Source organism: Pagrus pagrus, assembly GCF_965226575.1.
Source record: "Pagrus pagrus genome assembly, chromosome: 21".
NCBI lineage: Eukaryota > Metazoa > Chordata > Actinopteri > Spariformes > Sparidae > Pagrus > Pagrus pagrus.
This window is the reverse complement of record NC_140208.1, coordinates 15,726,644-15,747,874: the sequence shown is the minus strand read 5'-3', so window position 1 is coordinate 15,747,874 and position 21,231 is coordinate 15,726,644. Positions and strand designations below refer to the sequence as shown.

At 46.3% G+C, this 21,231-nt stretch overlaps 1 protein-coding gene across 8 annotated transcripts in view; it reads right to left on the bottom strand.

Moving 5' to 3' along the window:
• raraa (retinoic acid receptor, alpha a) overlaps positions 1–21,231 on the bottom strand; it is a 148,718-nt gene that overhangs the window by 34,685 nt on the left and 92,802 nt on the right. The window contains exon 1 of one of the 8 annotated variants that reach the window (XM_084342660.1): positions 7,267–8,402. The exons of the other annotated variants lie outside the window; for them this stretch is intronic. Within the exon in view, the coding sequence (XP_084198786.1) occupies positions 7,267–7,444 (178 nt within the window). The 5' untranslated portion in view covers positions 7,445–8,402. Of the gene's footprint in view, positions 1–7,266; positions 8,403–21,231 lie in introns of those variants that run through there. 8 annotated transcript variants of the gene reach the window in all.

The following is a 21,231-nucleotide window of genomic DNA, read 5'->3' as shown; positions in this document are numbered from 1 at the left end:
CTCCGGGTACGAAGCATTCAGAAACAGCAACAGACCGACAACTTAACCCTATCAGGGTTTTCGGTGAGTGTACTGGCATCAAAGAGGGTTGTGACATATTTATTCTCTGCTGAACAATGAGTGCTCCTCGACATCTGACATGACCACTTAATTGTTGTGATATCTGCCAAGCAACTATCTCTCTCACTAACAATGGCCCAGATAAGACACAACAGGTCGCAGCAAAGGTTACACATCTCTCTGAAATAAAGGGTCTGCGTGATATCACAGTACCTCCCTTTTAACACACAGTGCCTCCATTCATGACAAACAGGATCCAGTTGTTTCAGCCTCTTCTCATTCACCTCTCTTAACCTCCACGTGTTCGGAGCTGCTCGGCTACAGGGCATCTCTCAGTTCACACAATGCTCACATCACAAACAGGGTTACTGCCTGTAACCTGAGCCTGTCTGCCTCCTTCAGTCGAACACGTTGTCCTATCCATCACTATCCAGCGCTGCGCTCTTCCTTCCCACCTCCGCCGCACTGTTGGCAGTCTATTTCATCCCGGTCCCAGGTGGGCCTTTAAGAGTCAAATGTCAGAGGCCGGGCTCCAGCCAGACACGTAATGAATATGAAATGATTCAGAGGGGCTGTGGGAAAGAGAAGAGAGTGGCGTCCAGACAGGCCTAGCTCCTCTGTCGCTAAGTGGGACCATATTGAGACAGGCTGAGCTGAGTTGGGCTGGGCCAGAACGACATGACAGAGGAGAAGATACACAATATGGATATCTAAAGTTACTTAAGAGAGAAGCTTCTATAAATCAAGACATACAGAAAGGGCTTGTCTACCTCCGACCTTCCCCAGCGTGCTCCCTGGGGGCCTGTTAAAGACACTGACACCAGGCAAATAAGGACTCCAGTTATTAACCGCGATGAGATCATCTGAAACACTGAGACATCTCTTCTATCTCTGGATCTGCTCCGAACTTATTAAAAGCACAGTTGTAGCCGAGGGGACTTTGTTTTTTGTGGGCACAAAGCGAGTGATTCAGAGCTCCGTCTTCTTTCTCACATCAAACACAAACACGAGCCGGGGCAGAGCCGCTCTCCCTTGCCCCTTAGTTAACAGTGCTGACTGAGACGGCAGCAACACGCCGCTATTTTTTGCCCAGACAGCAGGAGAAGTGCCAGGCTCTTGTATTTTTAGCATACTAACCTCTACCCTATTTCCTCGGCTGTCCCGCTCTCTAAATAGGAGGGCATTCCACTGCGGTGTGTTTGTGTGAAGCACTTGAGGTGTACAGAGTTGTCATCCATGTGATGTTACCACAGATCCCCAAAGGGAAACTGGGGGGTGAGTGTGTCGGTGGAAGCAGCCCTGCAGCGAGCGGCCTGAGAGAGTGTGTGAGGCAGAGGCAGCCAGTGGTCGTCCGCGACTGACGAAACAAGGCAACATTCCATGTAATCACTCTATATATAGCAGGATGCTGGCAAAAGGGGGGTTGGAGGGCAGGAAATCTTGTAAAATATGAGGAAAAATTAGGGCAGGCGAGCATTAAAGATTAATCGCGACACTGACTGCCCAGCTCAGGCTTGCCATGCGGAGAATGCAACCATGGAGATGGGAAACAGAGAAGGGAGAGAGAGATAAAGTGGGGGAGAGAAAGGAGACACTTTGGGAATGAAAATGCCTCGCAGATGAATTCTGGGGTGATGAATGTCCCTGGTTCAATACCCAGATGAATTTATGTGTGTTCCATTATGAGAGGGTGGGGATGAAACATGGAGATGGGGCGTAGAGATGGGAAAGGAGAGAGAGAGAGAGAGCACTCTCAATGTGCTGGTGAGCTAGCCATGCAGAGCCCATTGCGAACAAGCCATCTGTAGAGATAAGTAAAGAAGTGATTACAACAGGCCCAGCTCAATTTCTGACAGTTGACGCTCGACTGCCCCCGTAGAGCCGAATTGATTTAAATGAAGAAGCTATGAATATTTTAGAGGGTAGAACCCCCCTTTAACCTGAACTGTTTCGATCTCCCTCTCATCCCCTGTATATGTGTGTGTGTGTGTGTGTGTGTGTGTGTGTGTGTGTGTGTGTATAAAAGGACAGACACCGCAGAGACTGTAATTAATGATAGCGAGATTACGGCCCCATGTCACAATGTCTGCAATCAGCTGCCTTCTTTAAGCCCTGATGAATCAATGACACTGCCTGGATCTTTTGTGCGCCCTGCTTTGCTCATCAAAGGGGGCTTTGCAGTGTACACCAACCCTTGTTTGGGGATTTAGCGTCAAACCAAACTGGTGTACAGTACACTCTGACTGATGCCTCGGGCTAATTCTCTCTACAAACAAGCTGGGGCCCATCGGTGGGTCTGAGCGTACGTCCGTGTGTTCACAAAAAGACGGCCCAGACAAAAAACATGCTGAATTTCTGACATGTTAGATATGGAATGACGCTGCATCATGCCACCCCATGCCCCCCAGGAGGAACTGAAAGTTGCCAGTCAGCTATATCATTATTTGTTGCTCTGCCATGGTTCAAGGTGACAGACCACACCCACTCAACACAAGTTAAAAGGTGCACTACGTAGTTGTGGCGAAGACATTTTCAGCAGAGAAACATCTTCATTGACAGATTTGTTTATGCCTAAACAAACTAAATAAACAAACTCTTTGTTTTCATGACTGCATAAACTGAATAAACAAACTCACTTTATAGGATAACAAATACTTTTTTTTTTATATTTGGCAGACCCTGCCACCTTTCTAGCTTCAAACAGTGTTCTGGGGACCTTATTTTCCTTAGCTTATTAAGTGAAGTTTATTTACTTACGGAAAAAATGAATTAATTTCTTTGGCAAAACCACATAGTGCCCCTTTAAACAACAAATGGGCACTATCAAACAAAAATCTCAGTCGCACCTGGTGAACATCCCATCCTGAGCGCATCTGTAGTCACGATGAACCGCATTGAAAAGTGCAGCAACAGCTTTGAAGGTTGGTGGCAAGGTGGCGGTGTGGGAGCGAGTGATGGCAGGTTGTGAAACGCTGCCCCGCGGCCTTTCACAGGAGAGCGGCGGCAGCGCTGTTGAACTCCCTTCACCCCTGTGCCATTACAAACATACCTTGATGACAAAACGTGTTATTGATGTTCACCTGAAGGTGAAAGCAGGCGTGTTCCTGTGGACGCGCTGATCTCTCACTCACACACACACACTCACTCTCTGAGGCGTTCAGGCTACTAAATCACTGTCGCCATTGGCTGAAAGGGGTTAGGCAGACGTGGCGCTATAAGGGGCCTGCCTGACGCTTCCCTTCCCCGGAAGAGCGGGGGACCTTGCCTCAATGCTGTCCATCCATCCTGCCAGGCCCATCAGCTTGGGATCAACAAAGCCCCCAGGAGGAAAGGCCCATTCGCTCATCAGCCTGTCCATGAAAGCACCCAGGTGTACGGACGTTAAAGAGCATGCAGGCAGTGTTATAAGGCTCAGGGACAAACACTGCAGCAGTTCAGGAATATAAAGAGAGAGATGGGGTTTGCAATACTGCGTTGTGTCAACAAAATCAAATGCTATAATTCTAGTAAGATGTAATCAGCTATGCCAACAAATCCTGAGTGGACTGTTCAAGAAAATAAATGCGGTACTTTATGTCCTGCCATCATAGCTGAACTTTTCTCCAGTTGATTACGACAGTGACCTCCCTTCAATGTCAGAAACCGACAGTACTCCGGCCAATTCTGCTCGGGGACAGGACGAGCCTCTCTCTGTTTATGCTCCGTTGTTCTTGTTTCTCCCAATTCTCAGCACACGCTTGCCAAAGAAAATCTGCATATATAAATAAATGTGGGGAGGAGGAAGTGATATTCGCAGTTCGTTCGCAAGGCCAACGCCAATCTGCTGGGCTGCACTGAGTCCAAACACATCACCCACAGTTTTCCATGTTGCTGTCTAACAAGCACAAACAATTACGGACGCTGTTGATGCTGCAGCCCCTCGGAAAGAGAAAACACATGGGTTTGCACTTCACCGGCGGAGCTCAAACTTTCTTGCTTTTTTCCTCTAACCTCCCCCTTCATCACTGCCCGAAATTGCTCCTGCTCTTACAGTCTGTAGCGCCGAAAAAACAATAAAATACCATCTGGTTTTTCTTGGGCCTCGTCTCCTGCTAGGCAAAAGGACTTCCGCACTTAAATACCACATGAGTCAGATTAAGCTGCCAGTCACTCGCCCCTCAGACACACAGCAGTGTTCGTGTCCAATAGCCCACTTGGCAGGACTTGCCTTCTGAAGACAAACTAGCTGAAGCTCGTCCTTCTCTCTATGGAAATCCCTGGTGACTGCTTTCTTTCGGTCTGTGGACAGCATGAGAAAAAAAAAAAACAAAGAGCAAGAAGCCTATGGGCTGCTGAGCATTCGAGCCCCCCCCGTGCAATCCCTCTTTCCTTCATACCCCCATTTTTTTAAGTGTGTGACAGTCATGTGAACAGGGCCACGCACATTCTTTCATGCATGAGCCCATAATTGCCGTAAGGATTCTGACAGGCACTCGGTGAAAAAAGTGCATTTAATCTGCAAAGGCCAGAGCCTTTTCACCATAAAGATTCAGCATTGCTGCTCTGAATATAACCAGATTATAAGCGGCTTGCTGTCACTGCCTGTGACTGGGCTAACCTGCGCTGACAGCAGCTGGATGGAAAGAGTCAAACAACCGAAGTGGCAGCATCTTTAAAGAACAATAACATCAGGGACGAAGCCTCCATATGATCTGGATTTGTGCCCGGCCACTTAATGGGTCCAGGAGGCCGTTTACTTCAGCCAAGATGTCATTGAGTGCACTCTTCGAGCCAGAGAGCTCGTCTGTAAAGCCTGTAATGAATAGTTAGATCCAATGTGGAGAGGTTGAAAAAACAGAGGACCGAAAAGGAAAAGCACAGAGGGGGTAAGAAAAAATGTTAGCTCCACCAGCAATCTGTTTCTGAGCCCACGTGCAGAGGATAACATACCACGAAACTACTGTCTGTGAAGTTTGTATTTATAAAGAGTCCAGAAAAAGATGAAGCTGGCTGATGTTTTTGGGACGGTCTCGTGCTTTTGAGCCTGACCGGTTTGGATTCCTGCTCAAGAAAGGGAGGTTAAAAGAAAAAAAAAAGAATTCTTGCTCTGTTTTGTTTTCTACCCCAATGATCCAATAAGCCTTCGAGCCACGTGATGACACTAACGGATGTTGTGCCTCACTACTCTAAACCCCCCCCCCCACCACCACCACCACTGCCACCGCTCCCCGCTTGTGCACTAAATTTTTTATTACATTCAAGCAGTAAGGCAAAGAGCAGCTATGCTACCCCCCCCACCCACACACACACACTCCCCCCGCGACTCCTCCGTTGAGCAATACAATGTGGAGTCGAGCAAGGGATCAGAGGTCTTTTCCTGGGCCAAACCCCCACAGCCTCCCTCAGACGAGCTCACATGGTTTGAATCAATGCTGCCACTAGAGCTGTTTACTGGCCCAGTTCGATAAATACTATCAAGCTCGCTGGGTATCTGCTTTGAAAAATGTATGAGGCTCGTCCTCCAGTCAAGAGGAATTTCTAATCTCATCTGACTTGGAAAAACAAGCAGCGCAAAACGAGGGAGACAGAGGAGAGGGAGAATACAGCACAAACAGGACCGTTTTTTGAGTGCTTTTGTTGCCGCTGCCAAACACCCGAAATTCCTGTTTAAATTTCCCTTTGTCGTGTGTTTCTATAGTCTTGAGACGAGGAGGAAATTGGCCCTTAAGGGCCTGTGGAGATTCCTGCTTTTTACACTCCTTCAGCTGTGAAAGACAACAGAGCTATCTGTTCTAAAGGGGCCTGCTCGAGCTTTGTGCAGTGCAGCTCCTTTGAGGTGAAGAATGGGAAGGGCCTCTGTGATACTTTGTTGTTGCAATAAAACTCTCTCTTATTGCCGCAGATACCCTATCAATAAACTGAAATCTCCCATGACTGGCGGCAGTTACTCAACACACTCACACTCACACACGGGCTGAATCACCAACTAAAAAAAGTCTGACTGAGATTTTAAAGGGACGCCATGTCGCTTCGGAGAAGAAATGTAAAGTCGGAATTTTGATATTTACAATATTAATAATGTAATAATACAAACTGAGAAATATTGATATTTTCCATAACTTTCCATAACCGCAGAAGACTGTGTGAAGCTAGAAAGGTGGCAGGGTCCGCCAAATATAAACAAAGTAAAATATTGTGAAACAGTGTTGTAATTTGAGATCAGATTAAGATCAAGAGTGTTTGTTTATTTAGTTTGTTTAGGCATAAAAAAAAAAAAAGAAAGAAGAAATTTCTCTTCTGGTTGGAATTTCTTCCCCAAAACTACACAGTGCACCTTTAAAAGCACCATCACACACTGACATGCTATTTTTAGACGTGGCAGGAAGCCTGTCACCAGCTCTCTTTGGCACTGAGGACATACATTTAATTTGCATTTGAAAATATTCGCTCAAACGCATGTGCTGTGACAGAAAATGTGAAGACATCAGGAGAAGCGGGATTTAAAAACATTAAGCTGTATAAACTCAGAGCGCACACTGTGGTGTAACTGCTGACCTCTGGGCTACCTTCTAAAGATAAATCACTGCTTTAAAATACATTTAATTAGCGGGAGGCCTGATTGGAACATTTAATAGTGTCCGGTCGAGGCCGCGCTTCAATGTGGCCTGTGGGTGCAGCTATCCAGATTACCAGAGGAACCGAGGGGGGGATAACACTGGCAGGACAGTTTGATCTGATTAACGTTGGCATGGTCTCGCGAAACCTTGTTTGTATCAAGTGCATATTTCAGGAAACGACAAAAGCTTCGGGATAACGTGGCCTGGGATCAGTGGCAGCACCGCAGTCTCGCAGAGGTTTCTCTCAGAGAGAGAGAGAGAAAAAAAAAAGGGAGCCAGAGCCTGGGCGCATAGAGAGGCAGGAAACAGGCAGCTGAAAGTGGGTCAAGTATATATAATGCAGTTATGAAGCTCGGTGATGGCGTTAACATGCAGCGATGTTTGGCACATATTAGGGGCGTTAAATAATTGAGATAAAACAGGCTGGTAGCGCGGGAATAATAATCATCCTGATCGATGTGTGGCACACATGGAGAAAAAAACCCAACACGCTGTCTGTATGTAGATTATGATAACACGCGCGCACACATGATCACAGAGGCTTTAACTTCCCCCCCAATTAGTGAAATGAAGTTCAGGAGGCAGGGAAAAAAAAAAAAAGGGCACCTACAGTGATTGGAGCCGTTCCAGTGCTGGTTTCTGATGGACGTGCTGTAGGGATGAGGCGCCCCGGGCACCAGTCCTTTCTCTGGGATCAAGCATCCTCTGCTCTGGTTGTAGTAATCCATCATTAAAAACGGGTTCGGGCTGGGATTCAGTCCCACGACGTCCACGCTCTCATACATCATACGGTGCAGGACGATAGCAGCAGGGGGATTACTATTATTATTGGTGTTGTTGTTATTATTGTTATATCTAAGGGGGGGGGGAAACAAAAAAAAATAAACGAACTATCGTGGCGCACACGGGAACACACGAGCCTTGTGGTTTTCAGCTCGCCACCAGCAGAGGTAGAAACCGAAGGGGGCCAAACGGAGGGGGGAAAACTGCATCAAAATCGAGGGAAAAGTGACAAATCCAAACACGGCGGGGACATCTGAACATTTGGCATCTTTCTTATTCAGCTGGTATTGATCGAAAAAAAAACCCCAAACCGAACAAGGAGTGGATCGGCGTGTCTCTGGAGCCCCCTAATCGGCTGCGCTCAGTTTGAAAACATAATTTAAAAGCACAGTCTGCATGGTGTCCGGCGCGAGAACACGGCTCGGAATATGCACTAAAAAATATAATATATATGTATATAAAAAATAATAATAAATAAAGCCGAGCAACTTCAGCAGAATGTGATCGGTCCGCTCGGCCTGCTTGCTCAAACAGAGAGCAACATTTGAGGCTGTATCCACACCATGAAGAGGAGGAGAAGAAGGGGGTAAAATCCAAGAGGAGAGGACGCGCGTCTCCTGGATGATCGGCGGGATGAAGGCGCAGATATGAGAGAGGAGATCCCGTCTAGTTGCAGTCCGTCCTCTGGGTTACGGCCGCTTGTCCCGTCTGCGCCCCGCCGTGGGTGGACTCCTGTCAGCCCCAGTGAATGAACCGGTCTCCCTCCGTGCGCCACAACAACCGGCGGCTCTCCTCGGCCGGACCCCCGCTCTCAGCCTCTCAGATGTCCGGCTTCGCATGAAACACGCCGCGGCGCCTTGTTTTGTGTTTGCAGGTGGAGAGAAGCCTAAATCGTTCCCACACCAAATCGTGCGGCTATCATGTTCTGCAAAAATGTGACAAGGCACAGCAGCTGAGGGCTTTGGCTCCACCTCCACTAGGATTTTTTTTTTTTCCTTTTTTTTTTTTTTTTCTTCCTCTCCCAGCCCTCATCAGTCTCTTTTCATGGCTTGCTCCTCCTCCGTTTAACCCCTTCAGGGACGTCACCGTGGATCTCCCTCTGTCGAAACCCGGGCCCTGCATGGGACTGTGGGGGGGGGAGAGGGTGGAGGCAGCCGCACTCACTCAAATGTAGGTGCGGGGACTTTAAACAGGAACGTATTTGAGGACGTGATTAAGTTATATAAGCTCTATAATGAGTCTGTCATATCTTTACACGGAGTTCATGGACATAAAGAGTGCTGCACCAGACTCTATCGCTCCTTCTTTTCCTGGAAGTTCCCCTCAATGTTCTCACTCTCTTTTATTTTGGGCTCCTCCTTCCAACTAATTTGACCCTTTCCCCCATGCTCTCATCAGTCCCTACCCTCCGATTTTTTTTTTCTCCCCCAACCCTGTCTCCCTAATTTGCCTAATGCTATGCGGCTGAACTTTCCCTGAACCCAGGGAAGTAGGCAGCCTCACCTCCTGGTGACCCACTGGCTGACTCGGATTCGCCTTTCTGGCTCGCTCTCATCCCACATTATTCAAGGTTTCCCACCTTGTGCGCTGAGTGTTACACCATTACGCTTTTCCTCGAGTGCTGCCCAGAGAGGCGCCTCACTTCACCCAGCGCGCATCGAGCAACAAAAGTGGTAAAGCCACCCAGTCGCGGTGACCGATACTTTTCTTTTCTCGCAGCGGAGTCACAGCTGGGACGTCCAGGAAGTTGTTGTGCTCCAGAGTTGCGCCACCTCTGAAGAAATGTCACTCCACCTTTACTGTGCAACATTCCATGCAACATTGTTGCAACTTGTTATGCTGAACATGCGGCTGTGTCATGCACGAGGCTTGAGTCCATGCCAGCAACATAGCACGACTGCAAAGGCCCAGCTCCTTTTCATATTCAGGTGATGCTAACACTGAAAGAGTAGACTGACAGGCGAGGTCACGCTCCCACAAAGGCAGCCAAACTTTTCACAAACACATCACCAGTCTCGTGTTGTAGTGTTGACAGGGAAACTGAGCTTTTCGAAAGCTTTGACCTGTGACTGTCCTGTCATCTATAGTGCAGCTGCTGGCTCAAGTTGCCTGCACATGCCCAAAGGTAGAAAAAGCGCCAGAATACTGGATTCATTTGACCTCTGTGAGAGTAAGAGCACGGGAGCCCGAAAATTTGTCAGGTGCGCTTAAAAAATTTCAATGGTCGCACCAGAGAAATTTAGCAAAACTAACCCATGCCCTCTCAACGACCCGGGAACATGCAATCTTAATCATTTTCATACTGTTTTAGCATCACAATGTGGCTGAAAAACACAGTGTGACTTGTATTGTAATCTACACCAGCGCCTGAACAATACCTCTCCTCCCCCACTTTCCCTACACCTGAGCCACCAGGCCACAGCTGGGTCTGACCAACACAGTTTTTGAGAGGGATTATCTGCATGGAGCCTGGCAGGGGGGCTCGGCCTGCTCCGCCCCCACTGACTGTGACACTTATTTAATGCAGGCCCCAGTGTGTTTACCCTGCCTGATAAGAGCCCAGTGTGCAGGCCTGGGCCACGGCGACCCCTCGCCTGCACTGATAGCGCAGCCACACATTCCTTGACAGGATTAGCCCTATGAGTAATGGCTGTCAGAAAATGCTAATTTTCCATCCAGGCTCTGTTTTCTTCTCCGAGGGGAGAGCATTCATCCTCGGGTAATACCCTGTGATAGCAAGAACAAGCTAGGAGATAACAGATTGTTGATCGTTGCTTATAATAGAGGGGCAGGGAAGATTACAAACAGAAAAAAAAATCCCCACAGCTTTCTAATATTTATTTTTAAACAAAAGAGTCACTTAATCTTTGTGTAAAAGAGCTGAATATCTCCAGGTGCCTAAAATGAAATAAATGTGGTATTTTTATCCGCACAGGAGGGAGCAAGAAGTTCCTCGAGGAGAAGTTAGTTAGTGGATTAGATTCATTACATTACATCAATAAGTGCTGGTTTGGTGCCAGGTTGTGTCCAGTCTAAATGAGAGTGACTCGTCCTTCACAAACACACACACATGCATACACATTATGAGGCTAAGTGCTTGAGAACTGGTGCCACGAGTGTAACAGGAGTGAGAGTGATCAGTTGTCTCCATTGCGTCTTCATGACTGTGTAAAGTAAAAAGGAAGAGTCACATGAGGTCCCACCCACGTTATTTCACTCGTCCAGGTGGCTGTTCCTGAGCCAGCATCGATAAGCGCCACACTTCTAAGAACATGGAAAAGTACTCTGGCGGGAAGCGATGCCAGACAGAATGAGATTGAGTCTAATTCCCCTAGCTTTACACCGAGAGGGGAACCTCGGTTGCGTGGCTCGGGCTTCAAAGTATTGTTGCACGAAGTCCAAGAAAACCGATGGAGAGGCCTGATTAAAGCTCCGTTCGGTCGGGTAAAGGCTTCGCCGAAATAGACGGTTATGTAAGTGCAAATAATAGAGGGATACCACAAGCGGTAAACATAGCGTCCTTGATCCGGGGCAAGGCTGGAACTGAGAGTCCAGCGGAGAGATGAGGGGGAGAGTGGGGGAGAAGGATTTTAGGAGGGAATTCAAAGAGTTTTATGGGTGAAGGCGGAGAGGAGATTGCTGACTGGACCTTGAGGGTGTCAAACTATTTTTACTGCCCCCACTCTCCTTCTTTTTTAAGCCCAATCAGGGCTGTTAGGAAGCAGTAAAAAGTGCTCCCTTTGCCATTCCTCCCCCAAGGAGATGTCCAGGTCTCTGTCACGCTGTAGGGCAAAAACATGCCGCCTGCAAGTCAGCAGCATTATCCCACAACTGTGATCATCGGCACCATAATCCCCTCCACCCCCACTCGTATCACTGGCATGGTCCCAGCAGCCACCTTCCTTCCTGCTGCCACTCTCCAACCTGGATCACATCTCCCGTGGGTGCGTGTCAGCATGCGCTCGGTGTATCTTTGCTTCTACCTGAAACTCAACCGACCTGTCTGTTACCACTCCGTTCCCCTTACCGCCATTATGGTTTCAGTGTGGGTGTATGTGTGTGTTTGTTTGCACAGCTGGTTTTGTGTAGCCCGTACAGGCAGCACTAGCCAAACCCAACAGCTGTGCTCTCCGACAGCGAGCCAATGTGTAATGAGGGCCCGACCCTTCGATGTGAGAACAAGCTGCAGTTATCGATGAACACTGCACCGCTTCCACCTCCTTTATGTCAATCTACAGGATACACACACACACACACACACGCACACACACACACACACACAAACACACACGCACACAAAACCTGACCCAAAGTCAAATTGTTGTATAGATTTCCACATCTGTGCTTTGCTATACTCAGGGTGTGTGTGTGTGTCTTGTCTTAACAGACCCTCTCAGTGGCTGCAGGGATTTTGTGAAAGCTACCCCCCCCGTCATTATCCCTTTAATGTCCCTCTGACAGCAGATTCCAGCATTTATGGTACAGGGCTATATCTGCCCATAAAGCCTTTTATTGTTTAGCCCAGCTCTATGGTGGCCGTAACCTGGTTTTCCCATTTTTTATGGGGACCTTCACTATATCACAGGGGGGAGGACAAAGCTGCCCACCATCGGTGTTTACCAAAGTATGGCCTACTCATAAATCCATCACGGCCGGCGGCATTCTGGAAATACCTCAGCAGAGGGAGAGAAAGCGAGGGAGGGAGGGGGGAAGAGGAGGCAGAGCTTATTGTATAGCTTGTAATCGTCCACACTCTGCGGCCTTGAGTTAGAGGGCCCATCTCCGCAATGATCATTAGGTCTATGTTCCTTTGCACCGAGTCCATCACTCAGCAAATCAAGGGAAAATTGCTATGGATGTTACCCTGGAGGAAGGATATCTCAATATCAGTCATCCTGGACTTGGAATGGCCCCCATTAGCTGTCAGAAACAGGGAGATGTTTAGTACATACGGATGGACACACCGCTAATTCTATTAAGAGAGACAAGAGGGACAGAATGAAACCCAGACACAAGTAGGAGGATGAGAGAGGAGACTGAAGGAAAGGTCGAGGAGAGTAAAGATCAGTGGGCTTCTGACATCTCTTGGTACAAAGAAGTGGGTTTGATTTAGTCCTTCTAACAACTGCAGTTGTAATGTTCCTCGTTGAGAACTGGTTTGTTTTGTTTGTTTTACATTTTATCGCTTAGTGAGTTAAACCAACATGTAGACAGCTATTTCCAGTATTTGAGTGACAAGGAAGTGCAAAGGAAACAATACTGTTGGTAAATGACACTCCTATCGGAACCAGCTGAGAGAGGAGTGAGTAAATTTTTTTTGTATTAAGAAAAGCCTTCAGTGAAGTTCTTTGTTCTTCTTTCATTGAAATATACTTTCCAGTTCAGATATAACTGGTGCTAGCAGCATCTACACGAACCTCTTGAGGAGCCACCATTGTTGTTTTCAAAAGAATGGTTGCTTCTTGCTGGACGTCACATCTGAACCCCGCCTGTAGCTTCCAGTAGTTCTTACTAAGGATGCATACCTTGAAGCCGGGCATGATAGATTTGCGAGATCACACAATCTTGTGAATCCAGCTGCCTCAAAAAAAAAATCGACCCAACTAAATAATCTGCGACATACTGGTAAATAGTACGATGAGATAGCACAGAGGGAGAGAGGAAAAAGCAGGGAGCAGTAGTGAAGAGGAGAGCAGGAAGCGGCTGGCAGAACTAGGACCTCGGTCCACATCTCTGCTCTGCCAAAACTCACTCCAAAATTGGCATCACTAATGCAATTACAACTCAAGCTACATCCTATTTATCTATGTATGATGCCATTCATTTCTACATTTCCTGCATCTAGATTCTTGACCGCAGACTTGTCCTCGTGGGCCTTCACTCGGAGTTCACAAAAAAAAAAGACAGATGAAGTGAAAAAATGTGGGAGTGGGGAAAATCAAAAAAGTCATCTCCTCATCAAAACACTCTTTCAAGCTTTGATTTTGCCTATGTCGCCTGATTTGGGCCGTTTCATCTGCTGCTAACAGAGATCTTAGGCGCTGCTGTCTGGCTGTCGAGGCACCGTGTTTAAAAAAGCAGCTCTGTATCACTCGCATGAAACCCCCGCCTGCCCCCGCCTCCTCACCCCTCTCCTGCCTTCTCTCTTTCCAGGTTTTGAAGTGCTGCAGAGGGCCGATATCCCGTTTTCCATTCAGAAGTGTGATGCACGGGGTGGCCTGGAGGGGATATGAGAGGAGGTGGGAGGGGGGGGGTTCGCTTTAAGTGGATTGCCCTTAGTGTTGTTGTGCCCAGCCCAAAAGCATTATAACGCCTCGGCGAGTGACCTCCACTTGAGTGGTGCCCCTGACGCCGGCGCCGGGCAGGGCACGCTGGTTGTTGTGCTTTGTACAAAGAGCGAATGTGTGCCACGAACCGCGCAGGGGTTGGATAACTGCAGGCTGAATGTGCAGTCAACACTCATCGAAACGGTTGTGTGTGCATGTGTGTGGGTGATACGACTGTCTAATTCTGCCCTGACTGCTCTCTCCTGCGCACATGTGCTTGCTGCATCCCACTTTTTTTTAATGTTTTTGAGCGTGTGCAGGTGTGCGTTCGCGCACGCTCCCGCCAAGCAATGTGAAATGTACAAAAGTGCCGAGCTGGTTCAGATGTTAATGAAACATGTGAAATCCCCTGCTTAGCCAGCAAGTTGGGAGCTGGGGGGACAACAAAGGCCCACGGGAGAGCAACAGACTGCCGCGGCTCAGAGCATGACAAATGCCCCTGCCATCGTCACCACTGTGGCCCCTGTTACCCCTGCCTTTTATAGGGAGGTGGGGGGGAGGCCGGTGGTGGGGGATCTGCCTCATTCTAACCTGGGGAGGGGAGCGGGAAGAGGGTTAATGGAATGGATGACTCTGCCACATTAAAAGGGAAGGGAGCAGAGCGATGAGGGTGAGGGAGGAGGTGTCATCAGCATTTCAAAAGAAGGGGGCGCAGGGAATGTAGATGGAGCAGCTACTCCCCTCTCTCTGCCATCACCCTCTCTATTATTGTCCATCAGCCCTAGTATGTGTGTGTGTTTGTGCATGTATATATATTTGTGTGTATGAAAGAGAGGAGATAATTGGATGAGAGGCAGCCCTTTTTACCCACAAGTCCCAGAGGTGTGCACAGGTCAACTTCATCTGTGAGTCGTGGATAACCCTGACAGTGAAACGCGCCATATCGGAGCACAGATTCTGTTTCTCTGTGGTTGTTTTCAGAGGGTTTGCTCGGCTTAGCCACAGGCTTCAGCAAAGAGGCTCGTCCTTTGTCGGTCCCAGATAACAAACCCAGAGAGCTGCTGTGAAAATTCATATCAATGTCAAACTCTTTGCCCTCAGGCCCTGGCTTGGTATTTAATGCAAATACAAACACAGGCAGAAAATAGGGAACTACTCAAATCATGACCAGCATCACATGACTTATCATATGCCAAAACCTGCATCCCATCTCTCAACACGGAGCAACTGTTGCGTGCTGTTGCTTAACAATCTTACACATATCTTGGCAATCTCAATGACACGACTCTTAAGCAAACAGATCTGTATTGGCAAGTAGAGCTGTCAAAGGGGAGGTAGCCTTAAAGGGGCACTTCGTAGTTTTGGAGAAGAAATTCAAACTTAGAAATATTGATCTTTTCCATAACTGAATAAACAAGCTGTTCTCAGAGAAAAAGAAATGTCCCCAGAACACTGTTTAGAGCTAGAAACATGGCAGGGTCCGCCAAATATAAACAAAGTAAAACAATATGAAATTGCGTTGTCCTTTAAGGTCAGTTTGTTTATTCAGTTAATTCAATCATGAAAATAAAGAGAGTTTATTTAGTTTGTTTAGACATAAAAAATCACTGAAGATTTTTCTCCTCTGATTAAAATTTCTTCCCCGAAACTACAGTGCTCCCTTAAGCTCTTTCCAATTTCAATTTTATAGGAAGTACATTTCAAAGAAAGTACTTTTTCCTCCTTATGTCAACTCGCCTTTATTTCAGAAAGCTTAAATAAAAAAATACTTTAAATGGTCCACGTTTTGCTTGTTTGTTGGGACAATTCAGCACTCCATCTGTGACAAAACTTCACAGAAGGGCTTTGGACTGATGTAAATAAAGCTCGGCAGTCACTATGGCTACCCAAACCATCTGTGTTGTGAACCCGGAGAGAGGGGGAGTGTCTCAATAGTAAGTAAATGGGCTAATACAAAAAGTGAATGGCTCAGATGGGCAGATCATTAGCCGGCCACATCTTACCATTCTCTGTGTGATACCGGGACAGGATGGGGGGTTGGTACATGAAAAAAGAAGCCTGATAATATTTAACCAGTAGAGATGTATCATCAATCTGGACTAACCCCCCTCACATCATCAGTCCTCACCCCCAGCTCTGGCCTATTGTCATTAAGACCCGAGCTCCCTTTCACTCTTCATTCAATATTTTTGAGCCATTGTTCCACCTTACATGCCCCCTCTGAACTACATTACTTTTCCCACTCAGTGGTGAAAGGAGAAGGGCAACAGCCAGAAAAAACATAATATGTTATAGTGTCACGGGTAACAAAAACGTCAGCCGGCCATGGCTAAAGTCTGGGTCTTGCATGTGTGCTCGAACGCCTCCACAACTACTCTCTCATACTTGCACAGTTTCTCTCTCTCTCTGTCTCCACAAACGCACACACACACACACACACACACACACACACACACACACAGGCAGTGACCCTGTGGGCTTTACCAGGCTCTTTGAATGAAAAAGAGAAGTCATTTATCCGACTCATCTTCGCTGCACCTCGCAGCACCTTTTAAAAACACTCTTTATTCCTTGCTAAAGCTGCACCTTAGTGACAGCATGATGGAGAGCCCCATTCTTCCCTCCCTCTCTCTTTCTCCTTCTCTCTGGAGCTTCTCCTGTCTTTCCATCCTCGCTGCCAATGGTTCTTGCAGAAAAAGTAAAAGCTAAGCTTCACTGACAGTGAAAGAACGTGTGGGCCTATGTGCGTGTGTGTGTGTGATCTTGGGGTGTTTTGGCATGGATCCCTGTCTATCAGTGTTTGCATGTTTAATCGGAAAAAAAGGTGCCACAATAAAATGTGTAAAAAGGTGCAGGGGGGAGTTTGATGAGCTCGCTCATGTATGGAGGTGAGAACAGGAGTGCCAGGGGCTGCTGGGAGGCCTGGCATGTCAGAGCTCATCAGGAGTTAACAAAATCATCCTCCAGAAGCTGTCAATATTCAGTTCGCTCTCCCGTCACATCTTTCACTGTTATTTTCTCAACCTGAGAGATGCTGTAGTAGCTTCACATCCAGGATTTTGCTGTCTTTTGGCTTTAGATCCCGCTGATCAATAAAGTTCATTGTAGATTTCATACCTCTCACTGAGACTCTTAAGTTTTACACCGTGTCACGCCTCTCTCTGTTTTGCAAATTCATCTCCAAACACTGTCCTGTTTGCAGTGAACATACAAGGCATGATACATATTTCACTAAGCGTCAGACAGTCTAGATTGTGTTTGACCAGGGGCGTGCATGCTCTCAGGTCTGTGTGTTTATCCGAGGTAGTCTCCATGCGACCAAGCAGACATTAACAATAAAACCTCTAACCTAGTTGGCCGACAGCCCATCTCTTTCTATCTCCCTCTCTCCCTGGATAGATCATTCATCACTGGCTCCCTCCCTCAGCATCCTGGTCCACAACATTAGCTCCACCAATACAGCTGTTGCTACAGATAAGGGTAACACTCATGGCATGTTTGATTCAAAACTCGTGTTATTATATTGGGAAAAATAAATAAATGGAAAATGAAACAGAAATAAAAATACAGGAAAGGACATGACCACAGCTTAGTTGTTTCAAGGTCATAAAAAAGGAAAAAGTTTGTCTCGTGACAGTTTTACTGCTGTCATCCTTATCTGACATCAGCATATATATTTTCTGTGATCAAGTGTATCTAAATGTAACGGATGTATGGTCTCTGTATGTAATGTAGCAGCCATCTGGATATCTGAAGGGCAGAACTAACACTCAAGGGATGCAGGAGGTCGCTTTTCTCAGAAGTACTTCAGTGGCTGTTTCAGTAGAACATGTATGGGCGTTTAATGGTACTGGAAAGCGTTTTCCCCTGATAGCAGAATGATATTGTGTGCTGTATACCTGTGATGGGAGATCCCGTCCGCTTTACCATCACCTTCATTCCCCTGCCTTTAACAACTACACCAGATTCCCGTGTGACTTATCAGATAAACAGGGAGGGTATGCCGACATCTGATCTCCTGTATTGGCAAATTTCAGCATTTTGAAATAGATTTTGCAACACTTTGACACAAGAAAGGTGTGACCTTTCAGGGGCAACATGCAGTAAATGATGTTAAAAAACACTATTAACAGTAATGACTAATGTCTTCTACACTTCCTTCCTTTTACTTTAACTTCTCCATGTTGCAAAATGGCTCAGATCCATGTGGTTTATTCACACGCAGCCATCATCCGGGTGACTGAGTGCACTTGTGTCGTAATTTGTACGTGATCAGAACAGATTTTTGTGTCCAGATATCACCACCCTATCTGCATGGGTGGCTGTTGTAACGACGCCGGCGTCAGTCACTACGCATGCTGGTGACATTGCTTCAACACCAAAGCATGAGAAATATAGATCCGTCATCTTCCCCCCCCTTCCCTTATACAGTGTGTTTTTATACTGTAAGATCTAAAAGGGCAAAAAATATGACCATAACAACAATGTAAATTACACTTATATATTGCCGGTATTATGAAGAGAAGTGAGAAGATCTAGATTTAAAATGTATAAATAGTGCAATACTTATGTCAGTGTATAGATAAAGGTTGATTATCGTCCTACCATTAGTATCTGTGAGAGAGAGAAGATAGCAGCTATGACATGCAAAGAGGCTGCGAGTGAATAATTCATGAAGGACAGAAAGCGACAGTTAACAGGAGTGTGTCATAGGACACTGACGTCCATCCATCCATTCATCCATCCATCCATCCACTGAACCCCTCCTCATCATCTCTCTCTCTCTCTCTCTCGCTTTTCTCTCTTTCTGCTCCGAGGAGTTCAGATAAAGGATAATGGATCTGCTGACATTCAGCTGTCCCAAAAAAAAGTTCACATTAAATAACCCTGCTGGTGTGGAGCAGCATGCAAGTATAGCCACAAGGGAGGCGAACAGACACATATATGGCAATAAAACAAAGCATACAGGAGCATTTGAAGACAAACAGGTTTGTACAGAGACACACACACACGCTCAAATGCACATGACATGTGTGCACAATTGTACAAACATCTGTGTAATACGTATAGTGTGGCAATATCTGTGAAGCGGATTCACATATATAATAATTTGTGAACGTATGAATGCTTTTAACCAATTCTCAATGATCGGGCTATAAAGAAGGGTGGCCAGCAAACTCGTACACAAACCCGTCCCTTTCTCGCTCACGCATGCACACACACACTCACACACGCACACAATGCCCTGCAGGCTTGGTGCTGAGGGAGTTGCTAGACTACACCTCAGGGTTCAACAGTCAAACCCAGGCAGTTAGCCAGAGTGCTCCAGGCTCAACTTGGACTGATGATCATAATTTGTATCAGAGAGCTACTGCTGAATAACAATGGCCAATAACGCATCGACACCAACGATGTCACACCCACCGTTTAGACCGGCAGCTGCTACCTAATAACAGATGAATGAGCAGGGTGTGAATGTTGCACTAGAACACGGACATAGAGCCAGACGCAGGTTGTAAACACACACACAAGTCAGCTCCGTATATCTGGATAGACACAAGCCAATTAGACGCATTGAGTCAATAGATGTGCGCAAACAATCAATGACTAGACTTAGAAGACAACTGCTCTGAGCCACCACCCACACAGCAACGCACACAGACACATGGCTAACTTTATTTTTGTTTCAGATTATAATAGAACTGTGGGTTTTAGGGAATACTGGCTGCCATAAAGCTGTATAAGGTACTTTGTTATAGTCCACCACTGACACACACTTACTCACTCACACACACACACACGCACACACACGTACAGCAAATCCCACCATCAGCAACATGCAGGTGCACGATCATTCCAGCAAGCAGACAACAATGGAGGCCATCCTCTCTCTCTCTCACTCTCTCTGTCTCTCTCTGTGCCAAAAATCCAGTCGTCTGGCAAAACAGCTGAGTGGGACACATCCTCCAGGGTATTTCTGTTGTACCAAAGCACAGCAGCACAATATGACTGACACATGCAGCGACAATGGCGTGGCGACAGCAGCGCCACTGAAAAATGTTGTTTTGGCTGTCGTACTGTCAGAGTGCGGAATTTTTTTTTATTGTTTTAATTTGTGTTTTGGTGTTGTTTTTGAGCCCATTGGAATCTTGCAGGAATCTTGCTGTCATTGTGTAGTATTTTACGGTATAGACATCGTATACCTAAACTTTTGTTGAAAGTTCTTTAAATAGATTCCCAACATCAAATTAGATTAGGTCGAGTGCAACTAAACATATTCATTGGTCGCACCGGTGCACCTGAAATTCAGCAGTTTCTTTTTTAAACGATTCAGGTTACCACCATTTCTGGTTGTGTGTGCTGTGATTTAGAAATACTTGAAGAAAAGCACGTACTTGCACTTTCTATTATTGTTTAGAACCATTTAAATAATGTGTTAAGAAATTCAATTAAAATGTATTATTGGGTGCACCAAAATGATGTGCTAGTGCACCTAAATGCAAAAGTTAGACGCACCAGTGCAATCAGTGTTAAAAGTTAGTCAGGAGCCCTGCTATTTATATACAACTTTAGTGAAAAAAAAGTGTGTGATGAGCACCAAGGTGAAATGGGCAATCGGACAAAGTTCAATTTACTGTGTGGCATTTTAATGCAGTGACTGTTGATTTTGCACAGTCAACAGGAAACACAAACAGCTGGTTGTGTGAGCAGTTGCAAACCACAATGTCTACTAAAAGTGGGGACAAAAGAGAGCACAACTTTAGAAACATGAACATGGAAGAAATGTCATCACGCAGAAATAAATAATTACATTTCTCTCTGGATGTTGGACATCGCAGACAACATGTATATTTTGTTGTTTTTCAAGTTTATGATCTAATGGCCTTATATCAAAGCGACTCGAGTACTTTGCTGTGCATTTCAAAGCAGAAAAAACGAAGAAGAAAAACACTTCTCCGGAGACAAAAGCATATTTCGTTTCCTGTAACTGGCCACTGTTGGCATGGCAACAAATGCAATTAGAAAACTGATTGAAAAAGACATACAATTTGTCAGCAACATCCATTTTCAAGGAAATAAGCACTTAATTCCAAGAATAGACCGGAGTAGGGTTTGGTACATAATAACAGACCATTATCATGTACATCCAAATACGACGAAGCTACAGTCAAAACTTTATCTGAAGGTGAATTTAGATGAAAATGGGATTTATATAAAAGGACCAAACAGTCCATCAGAGGATGTTGTTTGTCAAAATATTTGCTGCTTAATCAAAACCTCATCCTTCTGAAACATGAATTTTGGATCTGTTCAGATGCTGGTTTGAGATCTGAGTTGACCATTTTGAAAAGATGACTTGATTGATCTTCCTCACACCGCCGGGCCTCAGTCCCTCCTCAGCTCCCTGAGGAAACGCACAACTGCATACGTATAATCAACTTAACCGCTTTGCCGTCTGCCACCATGCTGACCTGCCATGAGGTTTGCTGGTCACACGGCTCTCCTCCCTCGGCTTATCGCCAGAG